At 39.9% G+C, this 22,823-nt stretch overlaps 1 protein-coding gene across 1 annotated transcript in view; it reads right to left on the bottom strand.

The window, feature by feature from the left end:
• Window positions 1–4,460: 4,460 nt before the first annotated feature.
• rasgrf2b (Ras protein-specific guanine nucleotide-releasing factor 2b) overlaps window positions 4,461–22,823 on the bottom strand; it is a 73,402-nt gene continuing 55,039 nt past the window's right edge. Inside the window, exons 13-29 of the mRNA XM_046033982.1 lie at window positions 21,392–21,528; window positions 20,596–20,678; window positions 19,972–20,220; window positions 17,927–18,019; window positions 16,004–16,494; window positions 13,413–13,538; window positions 12,055–12,144; window positions 10,949–11,055; window positions 10,005–10,117; window positions 9,750–9,810; window positions 8,988–9,091; window positions 8,080–8,164; window positions 7,784–7,981; window positions 7,201–7,280; window positions 6,975–7,092; window positions 6,804–6,872; window positions 4,461–6,708 (exon numbers count right to left, since the gene is read on the bottom strand). Coding sequence (XP_045889938.1) covers window positions 6,616–6,708; window positions 6,804–6,872; window positions 6,975–7,092; window positions 7,201–7,280; window positions 7,784–7,981; window positions 8,080–8,164; window positions 8,988–9,091; window positions 9,750–9,810; window positions 10,005–10,117; window positions 10,949–11,055; window positions 12,055–12,144; window positions 13,413–13,538; window positions 16,004–16,494; window positions 17,927–18,019; window positions 19,972–20,220; window positions 20,596–20,678; window positions 21,392–21,528 — 2,297 coding nt within the window. The 3' untranslated portion in view covers window positions 4,461–6,615. The remainder of the gene's footprint in view (window positions 6,709–6,803; window positions 6,873–6,974; window positions 7,093–7,200; window positions 7,281–7,783; window positions 7,982–8,079; window positions 8,165–8,987; window positions 9,092–9,749; window positions 9,811–10,004; window positions 10,118–10,948; window positions 11,056–12,054; window positions 12,145–13,412; window positions 13,539–16,003; window positions 16,495–17,926; window positions 18,020–19,971; window positions 20,221–20,595; window positions 20,679–21,391; window positions 21,529–22,823) is intronic.

Below are 22,823 nucleotides of genomic sequence, written 5' to 3'. Positions count from 1 at the left end.
TGTTGCTATAGACTAAATGAAAAATGGTACAGATATTTATAGTAGTGTTAATGGTAACAATCGTAATGTTAATGATTATAATAACAATAATAATAATAGGATTAGTAACAATAGTCGTTGCAGCAGAGGGTGTCGAGCAGGAACAAGGGGGCAGCAGGTGACCCGCAGCCACAGATCCAGACTCCACAGCTCCAGAGCCAGAAAACCTGCAGGAAGTGATAGGAGGAGAAAGGAGAGGGACGAGAAAGCACAAGACTACCGGAAAGGGGAGAAGTTGTGTTAGTAACATGCAATAATGGGATGAGGTTGCATACAGAGGGAGAGAAAGTAGAGGAGAGAGGAGCTCAGTGCATCATAGGAAATCCCCTGGCAGTCTAGGCCTATAGCAGCATAACTAAGGGATGGTTCAGGACTCACCTGAGCCAGCCCTAACTATAAGCTTTATCAAAGAGGAAAGTCTTAAGCCTACTCTTAAATGTGGAGATGGTGTCTGCCTCCTGAACCCAAACTGGAACCTGGTTCCACAGGACAGGAGCTTGATAGCTGAACGCTCTGGCTCCCAATCTACTTTTGGAGACTCTAGGAACCACAAATAACCCTGCATTCTGGGAGCACAGTGCTTTGGTGGGGTAGTAAGGTACTATGAGCTCTTTAAGATAAGATGGTGCCTGAACATTAAGAGCTTTGTAGGTAAGAAGAATGATTTTAAATTCTATTCTGGATTTTACTGGAAGCCAATGCAGAGAAGCTAAAACAGGAGAAATGTGTCAGAACACGTGCTGCAGCATTCTGGATCAGCTGAAGAGTTATTGGACTTTTTCAAGCAGCCTGATAATAAGGAATTGCAGTAATCCAGCCTAGAAGTAACAAATGCATGGACTAGTTTTTCTGCATCATTTTTAGACAGGATGTTCCTGATTTTCGCAATATTACGTAGGTGAATAAAGGCGGTCCTTGAAATTTGCTTAATGTGAGACTTAAACGACATGTCCTGATCAAAGATAACTCCAAGATTCCTCACAGTGGTGCTGGAGGCCAGGGCGATGCCATCAAGGGAAACTATATCTTTAGATAATGCGTCACGGAGGTGCTTAGGCCCCAGAACAATAACTTCAGTTTTATCTGAGTTTAACATTAGAAAATTACAGGTCATCCAGATTTTAACATCCTGAAGGCACATTTTAAGTTTAGCTAACTGATGAGTTTCATCTGGCTTGATCGATAGATATAAATGAGTATCATCTGCATAACAATGAAAGCTTATGGAATATTTCCTGATAATATTGCCTAAAGGAAGCATATATATAGTGAACAGGATTGGTCCGAGGACAGATCCTTGTGGAACTCCATGACTAACTTTGGCGTGCATGGAGGACTCATCGTTAACATGTACAAACTGAAATCGGTCTGATAAATAGGACTTAAACCAGCTTAGAGCGGTTCCTTTAATGCCAATGAAATGTTCCAGTCTCTGCAATAGGATCTGATGGTCAATGGTATCAAATGCAGCACTAAGATCTAATAAAACCAGTACAGAGACAAGTCCTTTGTCTGATGCAATAAGGAGGTCATTAGTAATTTTCACCAGCTCTTAATTCAGAAATACAGAATCAGAATCAGAAATACTTCATTGATCCCCGAGGGGAAATTCTTTTGTCACAATTACTTGTCAAGGTAGATAGATAAAAAGTATATAAATATAAGAGTATACATATAACATATAAAGACAAATATAAAGGAGTGTGGGTATGTACAATATTTACATTATTAAGAATTATTATGGTGAACCAAAAAGGACTAGTGAAAAAATAGCACATTAATGATTAAACAGGTAATATGGCACAGAAAATAGATAATAAGGTCTAGTTTAATAACTGACTAAGTGTCAGACACTTAAAAGGAGGAGTTATAAAGTTTGATGGCGACAGGCAGGAATGACTTCCTGTGGCGCTCTGTGGTGCATTCTGGGGGAATGAGTCTTGCACTGAAAGTGCTCCTGTGTTTGAGCAGCACGTCATGGAGTGGGTGGAAGACATTGTCCAAGATGACATGTAGTTTGGACAGCATCCTCCTCTCTGACGACACGGACAGAGAGTCCTGCTCCACCCCCACAACGTCACTGGCCTTGCGGATCAGTTTCCTGAGCCTGTTGCGTCCGCTACCCTCAACCTGCTGCCCCAGCATGACTTGTCCTAATTTTACTTTATTTAATAAACATGATTTTGAACTGATGACATCTTCAATAGCAATCTTCAGAAGATTGCTATTGAAGATGTCATCAGTTGTGTTTAGAGTGTCACAGACCCCAGCTGTAAACAAAAGGGAAAAAAAGAAAGAAAAAGGGATTTTCATATGTACTGAATATCTGTGATTGGTGTTAACTTGTACTTTGTACTGTTGAACTGTTTCTAACACAGTAATACTTATTCCTCTTAAAACTGGAATTATTTTTCAACTATTATTATTATTATTATTAGTAGTAGTAGTAGTAGTAGTATTTACTTTGTTACATATGGGCTGTCATACAAAAAGTTTTACTTCAGTTTTGTATCTCAAAAGGTAGGCACCTAAAAACATACATGACTCTGTTTAACTGTTGTTGTGGTTTTGTCCAGACTAAAGCCCTGATGGACTCAGGACTTGTCGTAAAACAAAGTATATTGTGTGCTCCGGGGATAATAGGCCTATTTAAGCTGATGAAAATGTGGGTCAGGGTCACCTTATCTGTCTACAGGGATATCAACCCTGCTCAAAATATATCCACTTCCTTAAAATGTTCCTGTAGTTCACGTGTGTTTTTATTGTAGGTTTGAATCACTCAGTGTAGAGTCCAGCTGCAGGGTGTGGAGAAACAAAGTTTCACAAGGAGGCACAATGCTACACAAACATGGAGAGGGTCGCCTAATGTTAAAACTGTAAAGGGATATCTTTATTAAACTTTTAAAACCATCTATGCATTGTGTCTCTAAAATAAACTTACCCTCTAATTTTCCATATCCAATGCATTTTTTCAGTAAGCCTATGAGTTTCTGTCTTTGACTGGAAAGGGCCAAGATGCCACACAGACATTGTTGCTAACTAACTGCCATCCATCTGTCCCTTAGAAACAGCAGCCATGTTGGTTGATCTGCTATAAAACTCCTACTGAGAGACCTTCCAGTTGATTTATCAGTGCTTAAAACTGGCAGCAGATCCCACACTTACAACTTGGCACATATCCTCGACAACATTTCGACTTTATCACCTTGCAAACACTTGCTCAACTTGGGATTCACACCGTACCATTTTATCTGTCACTCCCTTTGACTCAGTCTGGTCTCTCTCACTCTTCAGTGCTCTGTAGTTTAACATTGTTAATTTTTATTCAGACTGAATACCCACCCATGAAATCTTTTAAAAAATCTCATCCATAATCAAATCAGCAGTAGCTCAGATATTAGCAGTAACTAGTTAAACAAGGAGCATATTAGATCACAGGTTGTATGCTGTTCACGGCTTTACTGGTGCAAAAACAGGCAATGCCATTTATGACCACAGGATGGCAGATTGGCTAATTGTCCTCTGTCTATGCATCCAACATGTTTGCTTTGTGTAGCCTGTATGTAATGAATATTTTCATATTCCTGGCTTTGGCACATGGTTTGCACACCCTGGTGCTCTTAGGAAGAAACACATTTTTCCCTGTGCACTTGAATGTGACATCATCTCTCTGGTTGAGAAACTGTTTCATGAAGGATACAGTAACAACTGGCTTTACAGGCAGAAGCATATGTGGCCTACCATCCTCTACTGTAACTTTGTTTAAATATGCATACATGTGGTTGTCTTTCCAAAGCACTGACCCAAACGTGGAATACTCCTCAACAACAGCTGCAATGCAGCCTGAAAACTAGCCTTAATATGAGTTAAAATGGAAGTTCTTATTCCAATTGCTTTTAGTCCTTCACTGTTTGTGAACATATGTTGTCTCCCAAAACATTAAAACAAGAATAGGCTTTGAACATGTAAATAAACAGGTTATACAGAGAGCCTACTTCATAAAGTTCCAAGCATTGCAAATATCTCAAGTCATTCGCTGTCTGAAGTATCTCTAGATGTTGTCTGGCTAACAATAAGAATATTAATTCCTAAATTTGTAATGCTTCCCTTCTTAACATATGCACACTGTTTTACTGCTGTTGTGTAATATAGCCTGATGCTGGTGGTTCCCTCTGCATTAATAATAAAAAAATACCAAGGTAATTCTTCCTTTGTCCCCCAAACTTTTGCAGAGTTCCCATATTGGTCCGAGAATTTAACTGAAATTTATTGATGCAGCAGAGATTGCTGGAGCCCTACAGTATCTTGAAAAATTGGCATAGGAGTTCAAATTAAGGGCAGCTATTGCCAGAGGACGCAGAAGCTGAAGCAACTTAATGTCCCTAAAATTACAGCACAGTCCAAGGAAATGCACAAACACATAAGGCATGTTGAATTTATTTCCCCTGCACCTACAAGTGAAAAATGCGAAAAAATACACAAAAATAATATTACAATACAAACATAGCATCCTGCATTCACAAACCTGTATGTGAAACAGACACTCAGTATTACACACGCAGTGTAAAGGACAAATTTTTCCAAAAGCAAAGCCTGAAAACATTTCCCCTAATCAATCTGGAACAAGATTACTGTTTTATGAGGAAAGTTCTCTGTTTTCCCTTAGGCCTGCATCACTTCCCATACTGCTACTGCATAACAGGCTGTTATGCAGGTGACATAGCCTCAAGATTATGCTTGATTTTTTAAGGTACACTAAGAGACAAACGTGCCAGATTTGATGGAGAAAATATTCTTTCTATGCCTTTAAGCAGAGCCTCCCGACAGCTACAGAGACAATGTTAATATAGAGAAGCAGGGAGAGAACATACAGGAAGCGTCCGGTCAGACATGCACGACATGCAGCTGTTGTGTGCATGCAGGACAACTATGTTCGTCATATCAGCAATACAGAAAACAAAATCTGATAATTCAAATGCTACATTTTTTTAAACTTCAAAGGATTTTTCTTTTTCCAGAATAAAGTTAAACAGATTTCTTGCAGTACAAGAGCCTGGGATGCAAAATTAGAATTCAACATAAAAAGCAAGAGAGACAAAAAAACAAAAACAATAAAATCTATATTCACAGCAAAAAAAGTATTTCTTTATCAATCATATGATATGTGTGGAGTCACTATATACAAAAATAAGATAAATATAGTATCTGATGAAATAAATAGCATGTTAAATAACGATCATACTGTCACTCAAGCAAAGCTACATCTTAGAGAGTGCAAAAACTGTCCCAGCCGACATACAAGAGTTACACACTGGGACTACACACATCAGAATCTGACAATTTGTAAAAGCCAAAATAATCAAACTGCACACAAACACTGCGAAAAGCTTTGGGTCAGTAGAGGTTATAACAATGTCAACACTAGAGGGAGATATTTGCTGACAATTAGATGCTGCAATGACTTTACTGTGTTCACACTAACATGCTACTGTTTAGTCTACATGACCTATTTTCTGAAGAAAACTAAATGAGTAAAACTATAGTCCAATCTTTTAAGGAAATCTTAAAATGCCTAAGCAGGATTTATATATAAAACGTTATGCATGTAATTTGGCAATTGTGGGGAAAATTGACCTACGCTAGTGGAAGGCACTGATAAAGTTTTTCATTTTTGTATCATTCATGTGGACATTTTTTTACAAAGAGCTCCACATTCTCATGGGAAGTCTTTAGGCAAAGACCGACTAAAGACAAATACAGCATTAATTGTTTAATCAGTGGAAAAATATGCCACTTCATCAAAATATATCAACTTTTTTAAATGATCTTTATGGTTTCATTTTTTGTCTTTCCACATTTACATTTGAAGGCTCAAAGGCGCTGTTTTTTGATGTTCCCAGAGGATGCATAGTGGCTTAGAGGGTCACCCTGGTGAAGAGTGAAGCATGCTAAGCTGAAGTTTGAAGGCCATGATTTAGACAGGTACATCCCAAGCTGAAATCATGCAAGTTTTATGCAGTGACCATCATGATAGAAAGCATTTTTTGGGGCTCTTGCTCCAGGACATGGCACAGAAATGCACAAGCAACAGAACACAGACAACAGCACAGAGACACGAGCTCAGACATCTCTCTGTCACACTATCTGTATATGCTACATCTCTGTTACTCTGTTATGTCCACTGTATTTCATCCATTCACTTCATGCCTTTCCTGCACTCCCAGGCTGTCTGAGGAAGTGTGATGTCATGTGCAACACACTCTCGACTGAGGAATGATGAGCACACACAGAGACATGTCATTTCCTCAAAACCCTCATGCAACGCAACCAAAACCTTTTCCTCTTGTTCTCCTTGAAGACAATCAGTCCGACACGTTAGAAATTCTTAGCCTGTCTCATGCTCCCTTCGTCTCTTGTAAAACTCTCAAGCTACCTCATACTGCAGTCTTTATCTGTGTTGTTTCCATTTCCATGTCGCTCTCTCAAAACTTCCTCTTGATTGATGAGATTACGTGGGCGTGTTGCCCTTTGGGGTCCAGGTTTGGCAGGCTCCCTTGGGCCACAAAGAGCTGTAACTCAGGCAGGAAGCCTGGGTTCGATCTTCAGAGACAGATCATAGAGTGTGTCTTCATCCATGATCAGAGTCTTATCCAGAAGGTACTGGGTCACCTGGACACAAAACATTGAAGGGGGGAGAGATACCTTAAGATTCAGACCAGCAACCAATATTTACAGCTGTGTCAATGTGTTGGACAGAAAAGTACCTTGGCTTGATGCTCTATTCGGTAGGGTGTCTGCTGGAACTGTCGGATCTCTCTGATGATGTGGGATATCTAAAGAAATGTAGGATTTAATTTAAGTACAGTGTACATGTACAGATGACCCCCTTTGTGCAGTGTGTGTGTGTGTGTGTGTTTGTGTTAGCATGTGCCTACCATCCTCATTTTGGAGAAGTTAACAAGACCTTCCTCAGTAAAATTGGGGGTTCCTTCCTCAATAAAGGCCAGGTCTGTGAGATACATTCCCAGGTATGGCACACATGGAGGGTTGCAGCTGGAGGAGGAAAGTGTGAATGAAGAACATGCGTAACAAAGTCAATAAACAGCACATTTTTATTTTCTTATTTGTGATGTGTGTAATGATATCATTTGAAAGTCTCACTTTTTCAGGGTCTCCCTCAGATTTTTGAACCTTCCCTCAGAGGACACGGTCTTCTGCAGTTTGTCCATCAGGGCTTTAGTCTGGACAAAACCACAAATATTCCTTTAAAATCATTTAAGAAGATTATTATTAACAACACGGGACAAACAAGACAGTTAAATTAAAACCGAGATCCACTTACTCTTAATAAAAGATGATCATAATAAAACGAAATGAAATTTACTTTGCACCTGAAAAGGCAGCATAAATTGGTAGAGAGACAGATTGTCTGGTGATTGGATGACTGTGGCTTTAATTGATTTAATGTTCATCAGGATTAAGCAAAGAGCACATACCCTAACAATTTTGTTTTTCTCTCTGCCTTGTCTTTTTCTGAACTCTCTAATGACATCAGTTCTGCCAGGAGGATATACATTTGAAGACATTACAGAGACAAAATAACTTTCTTCTAATCCTCTATGCCTAGGTAAATTTTATATACGCACGTTTAATACAAACATACAGCACGTTATTCCTCTTACATTAGGATTTCAGGTTTATTAAACAAAGAGTATTGATTATTATTAAGAACTCATTATTCCACCTGTTTGCTGACTTTAGCCCAGGTCTTCTTCAAACGGAAGATGGCACTGCGATTGAGTGCGGATGTGATCTCCAGTACTCCATTGTAGTTGTTGAGACAGCGACAGATGTCAGCCACAGCAACCCACTTCTCTATGGAGTTTGCCCTCGAGCCCACATCGGTATGGGTCATAATCTGTGACGCCACCAGGTTACTCATCTTCAAAAGGAAAAGAAAAGAAAATATATGAGGACTTGCTGGATATTTACAGAAGGGTCTGGGAAGAAAAGGAGCTTAAAGACAATGAAAGAGCTTACATCATTGAAGTGCTGACTAGTTTTCATGATGTATGGCGTCCTTTCTGTCTTATCGACCTTCATCCAGCCCTGGCCCAGGAACTCTCTTAGAGAGGGAGGACAGACACATGTGATGAGTCCACAGTAATCTCACACAAGTTGATTAATTAAGCACCATGAGTAAAGAAAGATGTCTGTTGTGAAGAACTGAACTAGGTGTTTATAACATTATTGTTGGATGAAAATCTAAATCCAATCAAAATATCCAGGTTTGAGAAATGACAGAAACGCTTTGCTTCTAGTTATAACTATTTAAAAGTTAGCTTTCAGCTTTCCTTCTTGTGTTAATTGGTATTTCATTTAACAAACTGAAGAATTGAATGATTCTGTAAACACAACAAAAAGCATTTCACCCACTGTATGATATGGCATGGATAAATATGTGTCATTATATAGAACAATACATCATGTTGCGTTTAATTACTTTCAATGTGCGACCCACCTTACCTAACCAACAGTAGGAAACTGGGATGAATTGGTGCTAACGAAAGGAACAATTATTTCCTAAACCCATTATCAAAGAATTAAATGACTAAATACACAGAGCAAATCATCTAAAATGTAATTGCAGGTGTTTGCTCACAAAGCTGATCTGAGGGAGAAACCTTTATCATAGCAGCAGTTTGACACATAATGATGTCAGTATCATATAGGTCAATGTAAATTCAATATTAAGTCAAACTCTTTGCAAATAAAAATGTAACATTTGGAGTTGTAAAGTTAAATGCCTCCAGTTTTCCTCCTCACTTTTCCATGAAAATACAGGGGGAAACTGTGGTGATTAACTGGTCTCATAATAATCCACAAAGGTGATTTAGTTTTGTTTGGCCCAATGCAGAACAGTGTGACAGTGTTATGAGAAGACTGACTCATAAGGAATGCCTCTGAAGACGATGTGATCGAGCAGAGTGATCTGCTCAGCCAGCTCCATCGCTGAGAGAGACTCAAAGCACTCTGCCTTCGGACAGTCCGCCTAAACACACATGGACACACACATACAGAGACAAACAGAGTCGTAAACAAATAAGTGCTCACACCATAACACAAACACAAATAACAAGGAGATATAAATATCTAATAAAGAGACCGGCTATGATGAATATGTTTTATGACAGTTGGCAGTCCCCTGGAGACAGTCACAGTCAGGAGAGGGTGTATTAACCTCTCCTGCCAGGAGGGTAGAACAGTGTGTTCTGACCAAGGCTTTTCACATCTTACTAAGGCAATGTGTGTCTATTTGTAACTTCCAGTCATTATAAAGTCCAGACAGTTAATCAGGGGCGCTCGTGACTCCTGAATGTTTGCATCTCTGGTTACTGGTAAAGGGCAGGTAACAAGGGGAATGTGTGTATTAATGTGTAAGTACTTCAGGGGGGCTAACTTCATCAAACAAGGTCATCCCATGGAGAACTACATAAATATGCAGATTCAAATTAAAAGCTATGTCACTCAGCCAGTTTCCAATAACAAGAGATTTATATTTTGCTGCAAAGGATAGAGTTTCTGTTCTCTGCAGTCTTCTGTTACTTAATTAATCCAACAGAATAATAACTAGTTAATCATAAAATCTTAGCATGTTGCAATGACTTAAAAAATATATCAGAGGAATTTATGTGCTGCAGTTTTCTCACCATCTGTAAGATGTCCTCTATCCTCAGCTGGGCATCGTCCTGCTCGTCCTGAGAAAGGGCACTACGAGAGAATAATATAAAAGAATAAAACAGGATAGAATAAAAGAGTAAAGAACAGAATGAAACAGAAGAGGATTTACTGTAAAGAATACAGTAGACCATAACATAATAGAATAATAAGGGGGTGCTTTCATTATAATTTCATAATAAAATAAAACTATACTATTTTTGCATTTAATTTTGTGTGTGCTGTACCTTAGTATGTTGGCAGTAGCTTTTCTCTCCTGAGGCAGAAGGTCTGGATCTCTGAGCACCTCCTCCAGGAGACAGATCACCGACATCTTCAGCTCCCCATTCATCTCAAAGTCCTGAACACAAATATAAATTAACTTCTATACTCGAAAGGACCCTCACAGACAAATGGGATGGGTTCTCCAGCTCCCACCACTACATGCCTATTCTCAGCTAGTACCCTAACATTAATCTGAACCTAATTCTGATCTAAACTTTAATAACCAGACTTTAACCAAAGACGTGAAGGCTAACCAAATAATTTAAATTTTTCTTTCTCTAGTCTCCCCCCTTGACCAATCATCAATCACTGCTGTATAATCCTTCATGGCTTCCAACTGTCCATTCCTCTTCCTGGATCCCCACACTCCTTCCCATCTTTAAACCCCCTTCAACTGAATTTTCCCCTTTCACTCCTACCCCAATTAAACTCTTGTTCAAAGGTCACTTTTAACAAGCTCTTTGTTCTTTGGCTTCCCAAAGAAAAATGTGAGTGGGTGTATACGTGTGCGTTTGTGCTTGCGTCTGCGCTAATAAGCCGTCTAAAGCTGGCCTGTCATCACAGCATTTTGTATTATTGAAGAAAAATACATGAAACAGATCAATGCAGTTAGACCTCTAAGCAGGGAGTCAGGCAATTACCGTGATATTCAATTCATTAGAGGCAACACTGACTGTGAAACAGAGGAGTAGGTAGGTGCACTGAGGCAGGTTGTCCAATTGACACGGTAACAATATTCAGTGCGTGTTTGTGTACATATTGCTGTTTACATGCTCAAGTAAGAGCAGTGGAGCAGAGAGAGAGTGCATCAGACATCTGCTTTAATGAGACCGCAGACTTGATCACCCCTCACAGACACACACACACGCACAGACAGACAGACAGACAGTAGTGGGTGCAGAAGAACCTGTGAGTGTTTGGAGACCCAGTGCCGCAGCACGTTGAGCACTCTGTTAGTTGCAGCTCGGCGGATGATGAACTCTTTATCACAAGTTCTTTCAGAGTTAGTAAATGCTGGAGCATCAAGAAAAACCAAAAAACGAAAAGAGAGACAGAGAATTTGTTATTATTGTGTAAAAATATAAAACTTTATTCATAGTCTGGAGCTTTACTGTATCTACCAACATAAACAAGATCCATCAGGTGGTTGAAAAGTATTAAAATAATGTACTTAAAAGTAAATAAAGGAAGAAATATTTGCAGCTAAATGTACTTAACTATTAAAAGTAATGGAGTTTTAATATATTAAGGTATGGATGATCCCGCGACCCTGTACGCAGGATAAGCGGTTGACGATGGATGGATGGATGGATGGTATGGATGATGTTTTAAAGGGTCAGTTCACCCAAATTGAGGTTCAGATAATTACAGACATCACTGTCAAGCATTTTCATTTTCTTGGTCTTGTTCTATTACAAAAAGTAATTTCTGTTATCCACAGTTCAGTGTGGTGTATGGAAGACAGTGAGACATAATTTCTGCAAAGAGATCTTACTGTTAATTTTTTTTAAAAATAGTTCTTAAACGCTTGGACCACAACCAGCATCAGAAATCTCAGGGACTTCAGATCTGGCCAAACAAAAACTAAACTCTCTGCTTGGAGTGATACAACGGATGAAGACTGACGAAACTAAATTTTTTTGTCATTTGAGTGAATCAACCCTTTTTTATAGTTTCAATGTTTTAATTGGTCGAGGCAGTGCTACTTCTACTACATAACTACACAATGCACAGTAGTTTATAGTAATACAATATATAGTATGAACTGGTCATATGTTTTGCATATAAAATCCTAATCTTCACAGTACCTAATAACTTCTGCTAACAGATAATATAACAAAGTAACAAATTACTTTATTTCCTTTTGATAAAATAATTTTCAATGCTTTTTTGTATTGCATGACATTAGACACTTTAGACAACACACCGGTGCTTTAGTTGAAGTTTACAGTATGTTAAATCAGCGCGTGTGTGTGTGTGTGTGTGTGCGCATGTGTGTGTGTGTGTGTGTACCTGGTGTTGTGCCATGTCCTGCTGCTGCTGTGGCAATAGCAAAGGCTGAAGCAGGAGAGACTGAGCAGCGTGAGTTCTCCCCTGACTGGACTGCAGACACACAACCATTGTTTTGTGAATTTTCCTGTGTCAACCTAATTATTAACTAAATAATTGGTCACTCGCTTGGTAACCTTTTGATGAAATATTCACACCAGTATGTACATGGCAAAAGGTTTGCCTCACTATTCATGTGAATTACCTAGTGTTGTAGTCAAGCCAAACTGAGACCAAGTCAAGACCAAGACCAGAGTTTAACAAGACCAAAACAAGACCAAGACTTTTAGGGGCTGAGACCAAGTTGAGACCAAGACCGTGGGAGAGCGAGACTGAGTCAAGACCAAGACCGGTTCCCCATATTACATGACACACAATAAAATGTGGAACAAATCATAGGTACTTCTCAAATTGATCTGAAAAATCCACATTCCCATTAACACACCCAGATACAAACACTAAGAGCTAAAATCAATGTAAGCATCTTTATTCAACACTCTAACTCCTTTTCCATGCTTACCATTGTGGGGAGGGGTGACAGTCGTTAATGGTAACAAAACATTTTTAATTAGGGTTATTAGTTTAATTTGAAGCAATACGTTTTACATCCAATCAAAGTTAGGATGTTAACAAATAAATCAGACAATGCAAAAGCAATTTATTGATATTCCCAAAGTTATGGTCTTGACTAATCTTGAAACAAAATCCCGAGTCCTCAATGTCCGAGACCAAGACGAGACCAAGCACAAATGCGGTCGAGTCCGAGACGAGACCAAGACTATCAAAAAGTGGTCTTAAGACTGGTCTTGAGTACTACAACACTAAAATTACCTATATAAAACAAAGTCAGAATACTGAAAACATAATCTGTAAATTACAGACTATGTGTTAGAAAGTGTTGCAAATTGAATGGCTAGGATTATTAGCAAATTTTACTTTGAGACAATGGCCAAGTTTTTTAATCATGATTATCGGAAGTCAAGCTAAACTAATGCTTGTTGGCGCTGCAGCCTTCCTACATACTGTACATGACAGACTCTCTTTAAAGTCATCCAGGCAGTCTATCTAACTGGGCCCACCTCAAGGACAACAATCCCAAGACATTTACAGTCAAACACACACAGTCACACAGAGCCATGGTCTGGCTGTTATTGAGCTTCGTACTGTGCTGCTGTACTAAAGATGTCAGTCTCCAGGGTCAGGGATCTTTGCCTGGCTCTGCAGAGTGTCCTGTCAGTGGGCACAGCAATGCCCACTGCGAGGGCCTCTGGTCATGGCATTGCGGCCTAGTTATGAGTCATAAACCACACACAAATTGTTACCTCCAGGCTGTCTGTAGCGGAGGTGTCGAGGTGTGGAAGGAGAGCGACATGGAGACATGTCTCCTGCTTCACTGCTCTGAGGAGACTCTGGGATGATTTTCTCGAGTGATACTGACTCCAGCACAGCTAGACAGAGGGAGAGGAGAAGGACAAGAATAATACTGACGATGATAGCTGTTACTGTTGCTGGTCCACTGGAGAGGAGAACTTAATTATTCTTTAGTTCACAGCCATGCAAAGATCACTCAGTATAACCAGTGGACTATCAAGACATATTTGTACCCTTCACATTTTGTTTATGTGTGAGCATTTGTGAAAGTGCAAACATGCATGTGTTTGATAATGCAAACACGTATCTGACCTTTTGGATGTGCCAACACAAATACAGACACACAGTGACCATAAAGTGATAAATAATTCAAGTGTGTTTTGGGATATGTGATGGAAATTTTATATTTTACTGTGTTTATTGTTTTACCTTTTATGCTGTGTTATTAGAGGCCTATGTTTCACCGTTTGGTGTTTGATAATTTTATTACGTTGCAGCTAGGTGAAGGTTCCCATGGGAAAGTAGCTTGTTAGAGAGTTTCTTATCTGACTGTCCTTGATACGCCTTCATTTCAGGGCAGTTGGTTCCTACACCCTTCCTCGCTAAGACAGCTGCATAACAATATTAGTGTATAAGGACATTTTCCATTACAAATATTAGCAAGTATTACAGCTGAACCTGAATGGGGTGACCAATTTAAAGAAAAACAAAAATAAAGTGCCTCCAAAGCCTCCAGAACAGCTTCAGCGGTCCTAGCCATGGATTATCTAAGTGACAATCTATGGCAACTTTCAAGGCCATGGCATACAGTATGTTTAACATAATTTTCACACTTATCTAACCATTCAGTGACCCCTTATTCCCTGTGTGGGAGCATCTGCATTCATCACATTTCTACGCTTATTCATTCAGGTTTACTTTGTCACCAGTGTTTGGCCTTAAGTACAGTAAACACCACGCAGTACCTGATTACCTGGAGCCCTACTGTAGATGCTCTTGTTGCTACTTATTTATCCTGGTGTTTTCCTTTGGAAAGAAATATGTTGTTTAATTCAAACTAATTTAATTTGGGTATCTTGAATGACACAAAGGCTTCGCCTGATTCTTAATGTTACACTGGCAATTTGTCACTGAAAGAGAAAGGCCAAAAAAGGGAGAAGATTAACAAACATACAGGAAATTTTGCAAATAGTTGTATGTGCTACATCTATTTGCGTTATTTAGCTCACAGTGTAGTACTTCTACACTAAATAAGCTGAGAGACTGTATACAGAGGAGGTGAGAGTGGCTCAATGGTATAAGCACTAATGGTTTTGTCTCCTAGTGAGCGGTTAGCAGCTGTCACAAATGCACACGCTCATGTGCACACACTCTTACACAATGAGGGTCTAACTGTAGCTTGTCCTTGCTGTGCTGCTTCAGATGCCCTGTCGCTATCGCTCTCCAGTATGAGAGGACTGTTTAACACCACTATTAGTAGATCTGAGCATGTATGGTGGGAGGTTAGCTTAGCTGACTCAAAGACACGAATGCAAGGAGATAATGATGTCCCACCAGGCGCTTGTTCTGCTCTTCCGGGGAACACTTCACACTGTGTCATTTGATCAATGACCTCCAGCTCTTCATAAGCATTTCAGCGCACAAAGACTCTATATATCAATATTCAGTCGTAGAGAATATACAGTTTATATGCTGGCAGAACAAACTGCACACGTTTATAAAGTCTCTCATGGTAATAAGCTAAGCACAATGTAGAAGCACATTTTGAGTTTAAAGCATCTGCTCATGCTGTTACAGCCCCCAAAACTAATTGGAATCATTCAATTTTGTAAAACTTTTTGTCAGGTAGTAGAAGCTGGCACTGATTTTAATCTGGTTCAAGAGTAATTTGACGGCCCGGAAATGCTTGGGGTTTTTATACCTCCACTATCTTGGTACAGTGATGTCACAGTGTACTCCAGTGAGTGTCAGTACACCGTGACATCACTGTTGGGTGTGGCTAAAGGTGCAAAGGAACTCACTTCTAACCATATGGTTACATATGCTCCCACATACATATGACACAGTGTGAAGTGTTCCTCGGAAGAGCAGAACAGGCGCCTGGTGGGACATCATTATCTCCTTGCATTCGTGTCTTTGAGTGACGCGTATGTAGCAATTGTCTCTTGGATGAAGGGTGTGTGACCACATGTTGGTGAGAATCACTAAGTATTTATTCTTTATTCTCTGATCAGTTCATTCCTGGTTGAAATCTGGTTTTGCTACTTTTAGACTATATTTTTCAGTAAAAATATTTGTAGTCCTCCTTGTGTTTAGATATTTAGAATTTGGCACATTTCTGCCAAGTTAAAAAGAGCATTTTATTTCAAAAAGCATGGTAATATTTCTCATAGTAAGGTTTTAGTGTCAGTATTGTTTTTATGTCAGTACCAAAGCTCAGCATCAGCACTGATACAGATACATCTCAAACAAAACCCAGCCCTAATGTTCTGTACTGTATAGATTTTTTTTGCACTGTATTTGTGTGGAAACTATAACATACCTCTGCGGATGCTCCGTCTCAGTTTACCACAGAAGGGGTCGATCTTCGGCACCTCCTCTCCCTCTGCAGTTGAGCAGGGACTCTGGTCCGGGGACGAGGGAATGGGAGGAACTTGGTCCTGCGGTGGTTTGGAGTTGTTGGGTGGAGGAGAAGTGGAAGAGGGAGGAGGAGGAGGAGAGGAGGTGGTCGGAGTCGGGGTCTGAGATGTCGGGGTTTGGGGGGTGTGGGCAGACGTGGGGCTACTGGCAGCAGACTGGGAAGTGTTATTAACACTGGAGTTTGACAGAGGACTGGTTAGGTCGAGGCCTCCAACCCTGCCAGTGATGGGGGAGTGGAGGGAGAGCTTTCGTGTTCGTACTGGAGAGGAGGTGCGGGACGGGATGGACAGAGGAGGGGGGGAGGAGAATTTGCGGCAGAGACGAGGAGATTTGTCGTTTATATGCTCACCACCTCTGTTATTCTGATTGGTGGCGAAGAACAGCTCCAAAGACCTGAAAGGGGAAAAAGAGCAATATGTTACCAAAATAAGAGAACTTTTAAGAAACAATAAAGAGAGAGGTCAGGGAAAAGGAGAAAAGAATGATAAGAATATGTGTAATTGAAGCAAGCACTTGTTTGTCTGTAAGCCAAATAGTGTAAAACTTTCAATAGCAAATACATTTTCTCAGATAGTTTTCCTGCATTAGAAACAAATAGCATGTCTGCTTTATGTGTCTCATGGAAGAATTTGAGATTCTGCAGCATACTGGGGACCTCAAAGCATTTAGTGTCACATTTGGGGCATTTAACTAATGTAGTTATTCAGAGTGACTTGAGTGGGCACATACAGTGCGGTCCATAAAGTATTAGAGCAGTGACACAATTTTTATTGTGTTGTGTCTGTACTCCAGCACTGGGCTGAAAATTAAACAGTGTCTTTGAGGCTACCATGCTAACTTTCAATTTTAATTTGGTACATTTTAACTGCTTTCATCTGTGTCATTTCCAGGCAGCTGTTTTGAATGAACAAGCTCTGAATGAACTTGGTCTCTTGACCAGGGGATTAAATCTTGAAAAATGTTTAAATGTTCAGGATCATTGTTTTGCTACACTGTCTTACAACTGTGGGTATATGTATAAAATGATTCTAATTAAATCATTAAATCATCACTGAAAAAAATGTGTACGTGAACACCCTCAAAAACTTAAGGTTACTGTGATTTTAGCACCTGATTATGTGCCTAAAATAGGAACATCATAGTCAACTAAAATATATCCACTTGTTTAGAGCAGAAAAAAATACATAAATGTCTTCTTGCAGATTACATTTGCAACATTTAAACGGCTTATTTTCTAGGCAATGAAAGTGCAAAAGCATTAATCAACAAGCATTTTTGTTTCGTGGTGACATTAACACTGCTCAGAGAGTCATATGTACAGTGCTACATCAAGGGAGGAGTAATCATGCATAGATAAACTCAGGCATCATTTATTCACACAAGCCTGTAATTCAGCAGGAAATGGAAAAACAAATTGCATCCCAGATTGAAAAAGGAGGAAGAGAAATGAAAGGAGGATAGATGAAGGAATGACACATGAAAGGCAGAGAGGAATGCTTTTGAATACTTTGAAGCAAGCAGAAGAAAAGGAAGAAGCACGCAGCGGAAGATGCTTAAGAAAAGGATATAAAACAGACTGGAGAGGAAAAACAGCCTTGAGTAAGTGATGCTCCAATGAGAGAACATGCTACAGATGAGCCGCAGATTGAAGACAGTCTACATATCATCAACCTAAAATGTTTGTAAGTGGTCAATTTACAACCCCTAATGAGTTGTCCATTCACGTACGGGGGAAAGTCATGCACCAGTAAGGTATCAGACCAAGACCAGAGGAAAGGAAGAACACGCAGTAAAAGTTGGAAAGAGACAGAGAAGAGTTGGTTACTTGGACTGATCCATGGCTATCTTCTTGATCTTCAGACTGTAGTCAGGACAGATGGATGAGATGGACAGACGGTCAAATGAGTGGTACTGCGCCCTGTAGTTGAAGGGGACATGAAGAGACAGGGGGATGGATGACACAGAAAAAATGATTACATGTATATGTGTGATGGTTAGATTGAGAAATGAAAATGTAAGTAGGAGATGTGACAGAGATAAAAGATGGTTTAAGGGAAGATGATGGAAGGATGATAAATGATTCTCTTAAAAGGAAAAGGAAAGGTGTGTTTGAGGAGGAGGGGAGGCAGCGTGTGAGTGAGAGAACAGCAGCGTATGTTCAGTCTCCCAGATATTAACCAGTGGTTATTCAGATATAATACCACAGTGTAAATATTACAGGCAAAAATGCTCAAGATGCAAAATGGCCCCATTTCAGAGATTATTGAGCCTTTAACATTCTGAAAGATTATATATTTTATTTATCATAATAGGTACAAAATATAATAATTTGTACACATTATCATGTGCAATACGAATATGATGACTTCACAGAAATCCCAGCACAGCTTTGCCTAAGTAGGTCTAATCAGCAACATAATTGAAAACACCAGTGAGAGTCTGTGGGGCCTTTAATATTTAACAAATTTATCATATGTTATGTATGAAACATAATAGTAAATAGTAACTGTAGCAGTTAAATAAATGTAGTAAAGTAAAAAGTACAACATATCCCTCTGAAATCTAGTGGAGTAGATGTATAAAGTAGCATAAATTGGATATACTTAAGTACAAGTACCTGAAAATTTTACTTAAATACAGTACTTGAGTAAAGGTACTTAGTTATATTCTACCACTGATATTAACATATGACAACATGGGGGGGGGGGGGGGGCCCATATTTTTCAGTCCTAGAACAGAATTGTCCCCAAAGGTTCGATCTAATCATCAATATATCCTCATTACAATATTTTGAAAAAATAATCACTGCAAGAGAAATACATATAAAAATAAAAAAGAGACATTAAATATAAATACACAGCTAGCAGTCTGTGAGGCTATACTTAGGCACAGCAATAGCTTTGAGCTAAATGCTCGTGTTAGTGTGCAACCATGTTGATGTTTAGCAAGTATAATGTTTATCATCTTGGTCTAGTGTGTTAGCATGGTAACATTCGATAATTAGCACTAAACACTAAAGTAATGGGGAATGTCATTCAGTTAGCAGGTATTTGGTCCTAAACCAAAGTAGGCTATTGGACCAATTACAATTCTGACCTGAACAAAGATACGTCATCTGGGAACCATGAATGTCTGTGCAAGAGTTTGTGATAATCCATCTGCAAGATGTTTCACGTGATAATTAAAACTTTGACCTGGTGATGGCATGAATGTCTATATGTATTTCTATGCCAGCCCTATTCTCTGGTGGATGAAGGAGTGAAAAAAAAGATTTGGCATTTATAGCAAAAATGAAGCATATCCTGTTTAAGTAAAATTTCAAGAAACACACCCTAACTACCCTTCCTGCGCACCTCTGGTCTCTGGATGAGTCCTCCTTGTTCTCTTCAAGGGAAGGCAGCCACAGGTAATGGCAAGTAAGGCTTTATATACAAACCTGGCCTTGGCAGAAGAAAAGCTTTCCAGTTGAAATGCTAAGTTAAGTAAAGCCATGGAAGGAATATAAATACACAGTTCTGATGCAGCCAGATACCTAATGAGAGAAAGAGTGCGTGAATAAAGTAGAGAGAGCGAGAGAGAGAGAAACTCCTCATCTGGCACACAGTATATTCCTATGGCTGTGCCAAAAACTTTGTTGAAGCATCTGTTCTGCTGGCCTCCACACACAGGCTGGTATGTATTTCAGCCAACGTGTATTCAACCTTGAGGACAGAGGCGGGAGCTGCTGCGTGTCCATACTAGTAAAGGGGCAATATGGAAGATGAATGAGATGCCTTTACCTCTGCGGTGGTGATGTGTGAGTACAGAATGTGTGTGATTTTTGTCTGCGTCTACAGCTCACGTCATTTGTGTGTTTTTTCATTGCATGACCTGATAGGTATGGAGGAGAAGGGCTTCTTGTAGATATCGGCCAGTTTGTCCATGACGACCGATGCCGTGGTGAAAATCCTGTATGTGTGCAGGAAGGTGTTGAGGAAGTCAATGGAGAGGAAGCGCAGGTCGGTCAGCCTCTCGAGGAGCCGCTCCACACTGGCATAGCGGATCTGGGGGACCTTGCAGGAGTTGAGCGTCTTGCTGAAGCAAATGTCAACATCATCTTTATGGAGACGCACATCGGATCTGATGGATACACACGTACACACATACACACACACATAACCGAGCATGGGTGACTGCTGGGCTGCTAAGCAAGGAGAAGGTTATGAAAGTAACTGAGCAAAAACAGCCAAGTAAAAGAGAGAAATTAATAAAGAAAATACATATATTCCAAAGGAGGTAAAAAATAAGAGAGGATACCAAAGAATATTTTTAAGCAAATTTCAGCAACAGCATAAATGAATATTTAAAAAAAGCATAATACATAACATACAGCCTAACAATTTACAACAACACAACTGTAACATTTTCACCAAGGTATGCTTAATCATAAACGTATGTTTTGCAACATTGACATGAAGAGATGGGTGTTCTCTTCGCAAACACAAACATACTTACTTGATCATATGAGGCACAGTGACTTTAGAGTTCTCCTCAAATACACTGGTCATCAAGCCATTACAGCGGATATTATCTATACACTACAGAGGTAGAGAGAAAAGGAAGAGTTGTAATGAGAGAATCAAGTTAAAGAATTATGGTATGAGAGGGGGAAAGTGAGAATATATACGTCTGTGAAGACTCTCAGTCATCAGGTCATAGTCATCCAAGGAGGGTTAAAATCAAGGGCACCTGGACATGGTTGAAGAGACATTTCACCTCTCATCCACGAGGTTTCTTCAGTTCTGTATCAGGATCTTCATCCAAGTCCAGTTGCCCTCGATTTTAACCCTTGGATGAGATTATATACAAATTATTTTCATGTTTATTTGACCTACACAACTTAAAGTAGATGATGGATGGCATTCAGCATGACAAAACATGTTATGTTGACATGTGAGAAAAATACTTGAATAGCCTTTAAAGCAGTCATTTGTTTAACTGTGCGCTTTTGTCAAATTAAAAAAAATTCTGAGAATTGTCGTGAAAATATTTCTGGTAGAAGCCTTTTAAAACTGTCAGTGTCATTTTTAGCTGGTAAGAAGTAATCCAGTCTGACACGCTTGTATGGTGCTACTCTGTTTGTGAAGTACGGAGGCAGTGAGCTGAACTCACCCCTGGGGAACTGCACCCTTGTCTGTGTTTACTTATCACAAAGCCTTCTCAATGCCCGGTGGAGACATGATCTTGCTATTTGGAGGTTTTGTTATTCTGTGTTTGCTTGGGTGTGTGTTTGTGTGACTTTGTGTATTACCTGGCTAATATCACTAGTCCATGCTGCCTTCTCCTGCCGCGATGGTGCCAGTAACACCACAGTGAATGAAGGTAAATCTGACGGCTCTACTACAAGCTTAAAGTCCAGCTGTCCAAATACCTGGCCGCCAGCTTTGGCTGTGTGATAGAGGAAAAAAGAAAGAACTTTTTACAGTCCAGCACTGCAAGATAGTAAAAAAAAATGCTTGCACACACAAACATACATAAACACACACACACACACACACACACACACACACACAGAGGGTTAATTAAGTGGACCTGCTAGCGCCATTCTACCCCCCCCCCCCCCCCCCCCCCCCCAGGGCTTAAGTGTAAAGGTGTGTGTAGAAGGCAAGTGTGCACATGCATATGATTGTCTTAGCACCTGTGTGTGTGTGTGTGTGTGTGTGTGTGTGTGCGTGCGTGCGTGTGTGTAGTTGTTTTATCAATCTCCCCATTTGCAAATGCTCAGAAAAAAACCTGTGATGTCAAATGACCAAAACCTGACATTTAAAGGGGTGAGCATCTGATATTTAAAGGGAAGTAATTTCCAGACACTTATCATCTGACACCAATTAACCCCTATGAATGTTGAAGGGCCTGAATGAGCCAATAAGAGCTGCCTGTGTGTCTGCCAATGTGGACACACTGCTTCATTGATGTAGAAAACTTACACTCCTCGTCATTGGCGTCTGGTTCCTCTATGAGTGTGCAGTCAATTAGGGACAAAACTCCACCTTGCTGCAAGAGTTTAATAGCAAATATTAGTTTAACAGTTTATTGGCATTTTGTATCAATTAAAAAATGTATTTCCTCTCTGAGATCTACTTAAACTACTGAGGTGAAGGGGTTCTCACCTTGAGAAGGTGCAGTTTTCCACCAGAGCTGCGTGTGCAGACAAGGAAGTGTTTGGTGAAGAGGAAGCACTGCCTTTCCCCTTCCTTCTTTAGAGAGAGAGAGCCTAGACGGACCTTACTTAGCTTCCCTCGCTCAACCGACGGCAGCTGGATCAGAGAGCCTGAGGAGCAGGACCGGCACAGGATTACATTACATTTCATTAAGCTGACACTAAGCTGAGGGCTGCGTTTACTAAGCATCTGAAGTGGAACAAAAATGCATGTGTATAGCAACAATAGTGAATTTCTGCACACACTGACAGATGGAGAAAAAAAAATGACAGAGGAGATGATTAAGCACCTAAGATTCAGTGGCAATAATTGTATCTCTGCTTGAAGGAATAAAAACAGACAGTCAAAACTGGTGTCAGCACTTGACATGTGATTCAACTGCAGTAGGAACATAACAATCTGCTCTCCTGTGCAGCCGTAATGCAGCATGCCATATATGTTTCACATAGCAGGTATGCACACTCTGTATGTTTAGAGCACCTCAAATGGAAAATTGACTTGATCTGAGTAAGTGACCTAGAC

The sequence above is a fragment of the Micropterus dolomieu genome, linkage group LG21 (genome assembly GCF_021292245.1).
Source record: "Micropterus dolomieu isolate WLL.071019.BEF.003 ecotype Adirondacks linkage group LG21, ASM2129224v1, whole genome shotgun sequence".
Classification (NCBI taxonomy): domain Eukaryota; kingdom Metazoa; phylum Chordata; class Actinopteri; order Centrarchiformes; family Centrarchidae; genus Micropterus; species Micropterus dolomieu.
Note: the sequence above shows the minus strand (reverse complement) of the source record. Positions and strands in the feature narration are given on the sequence as shown.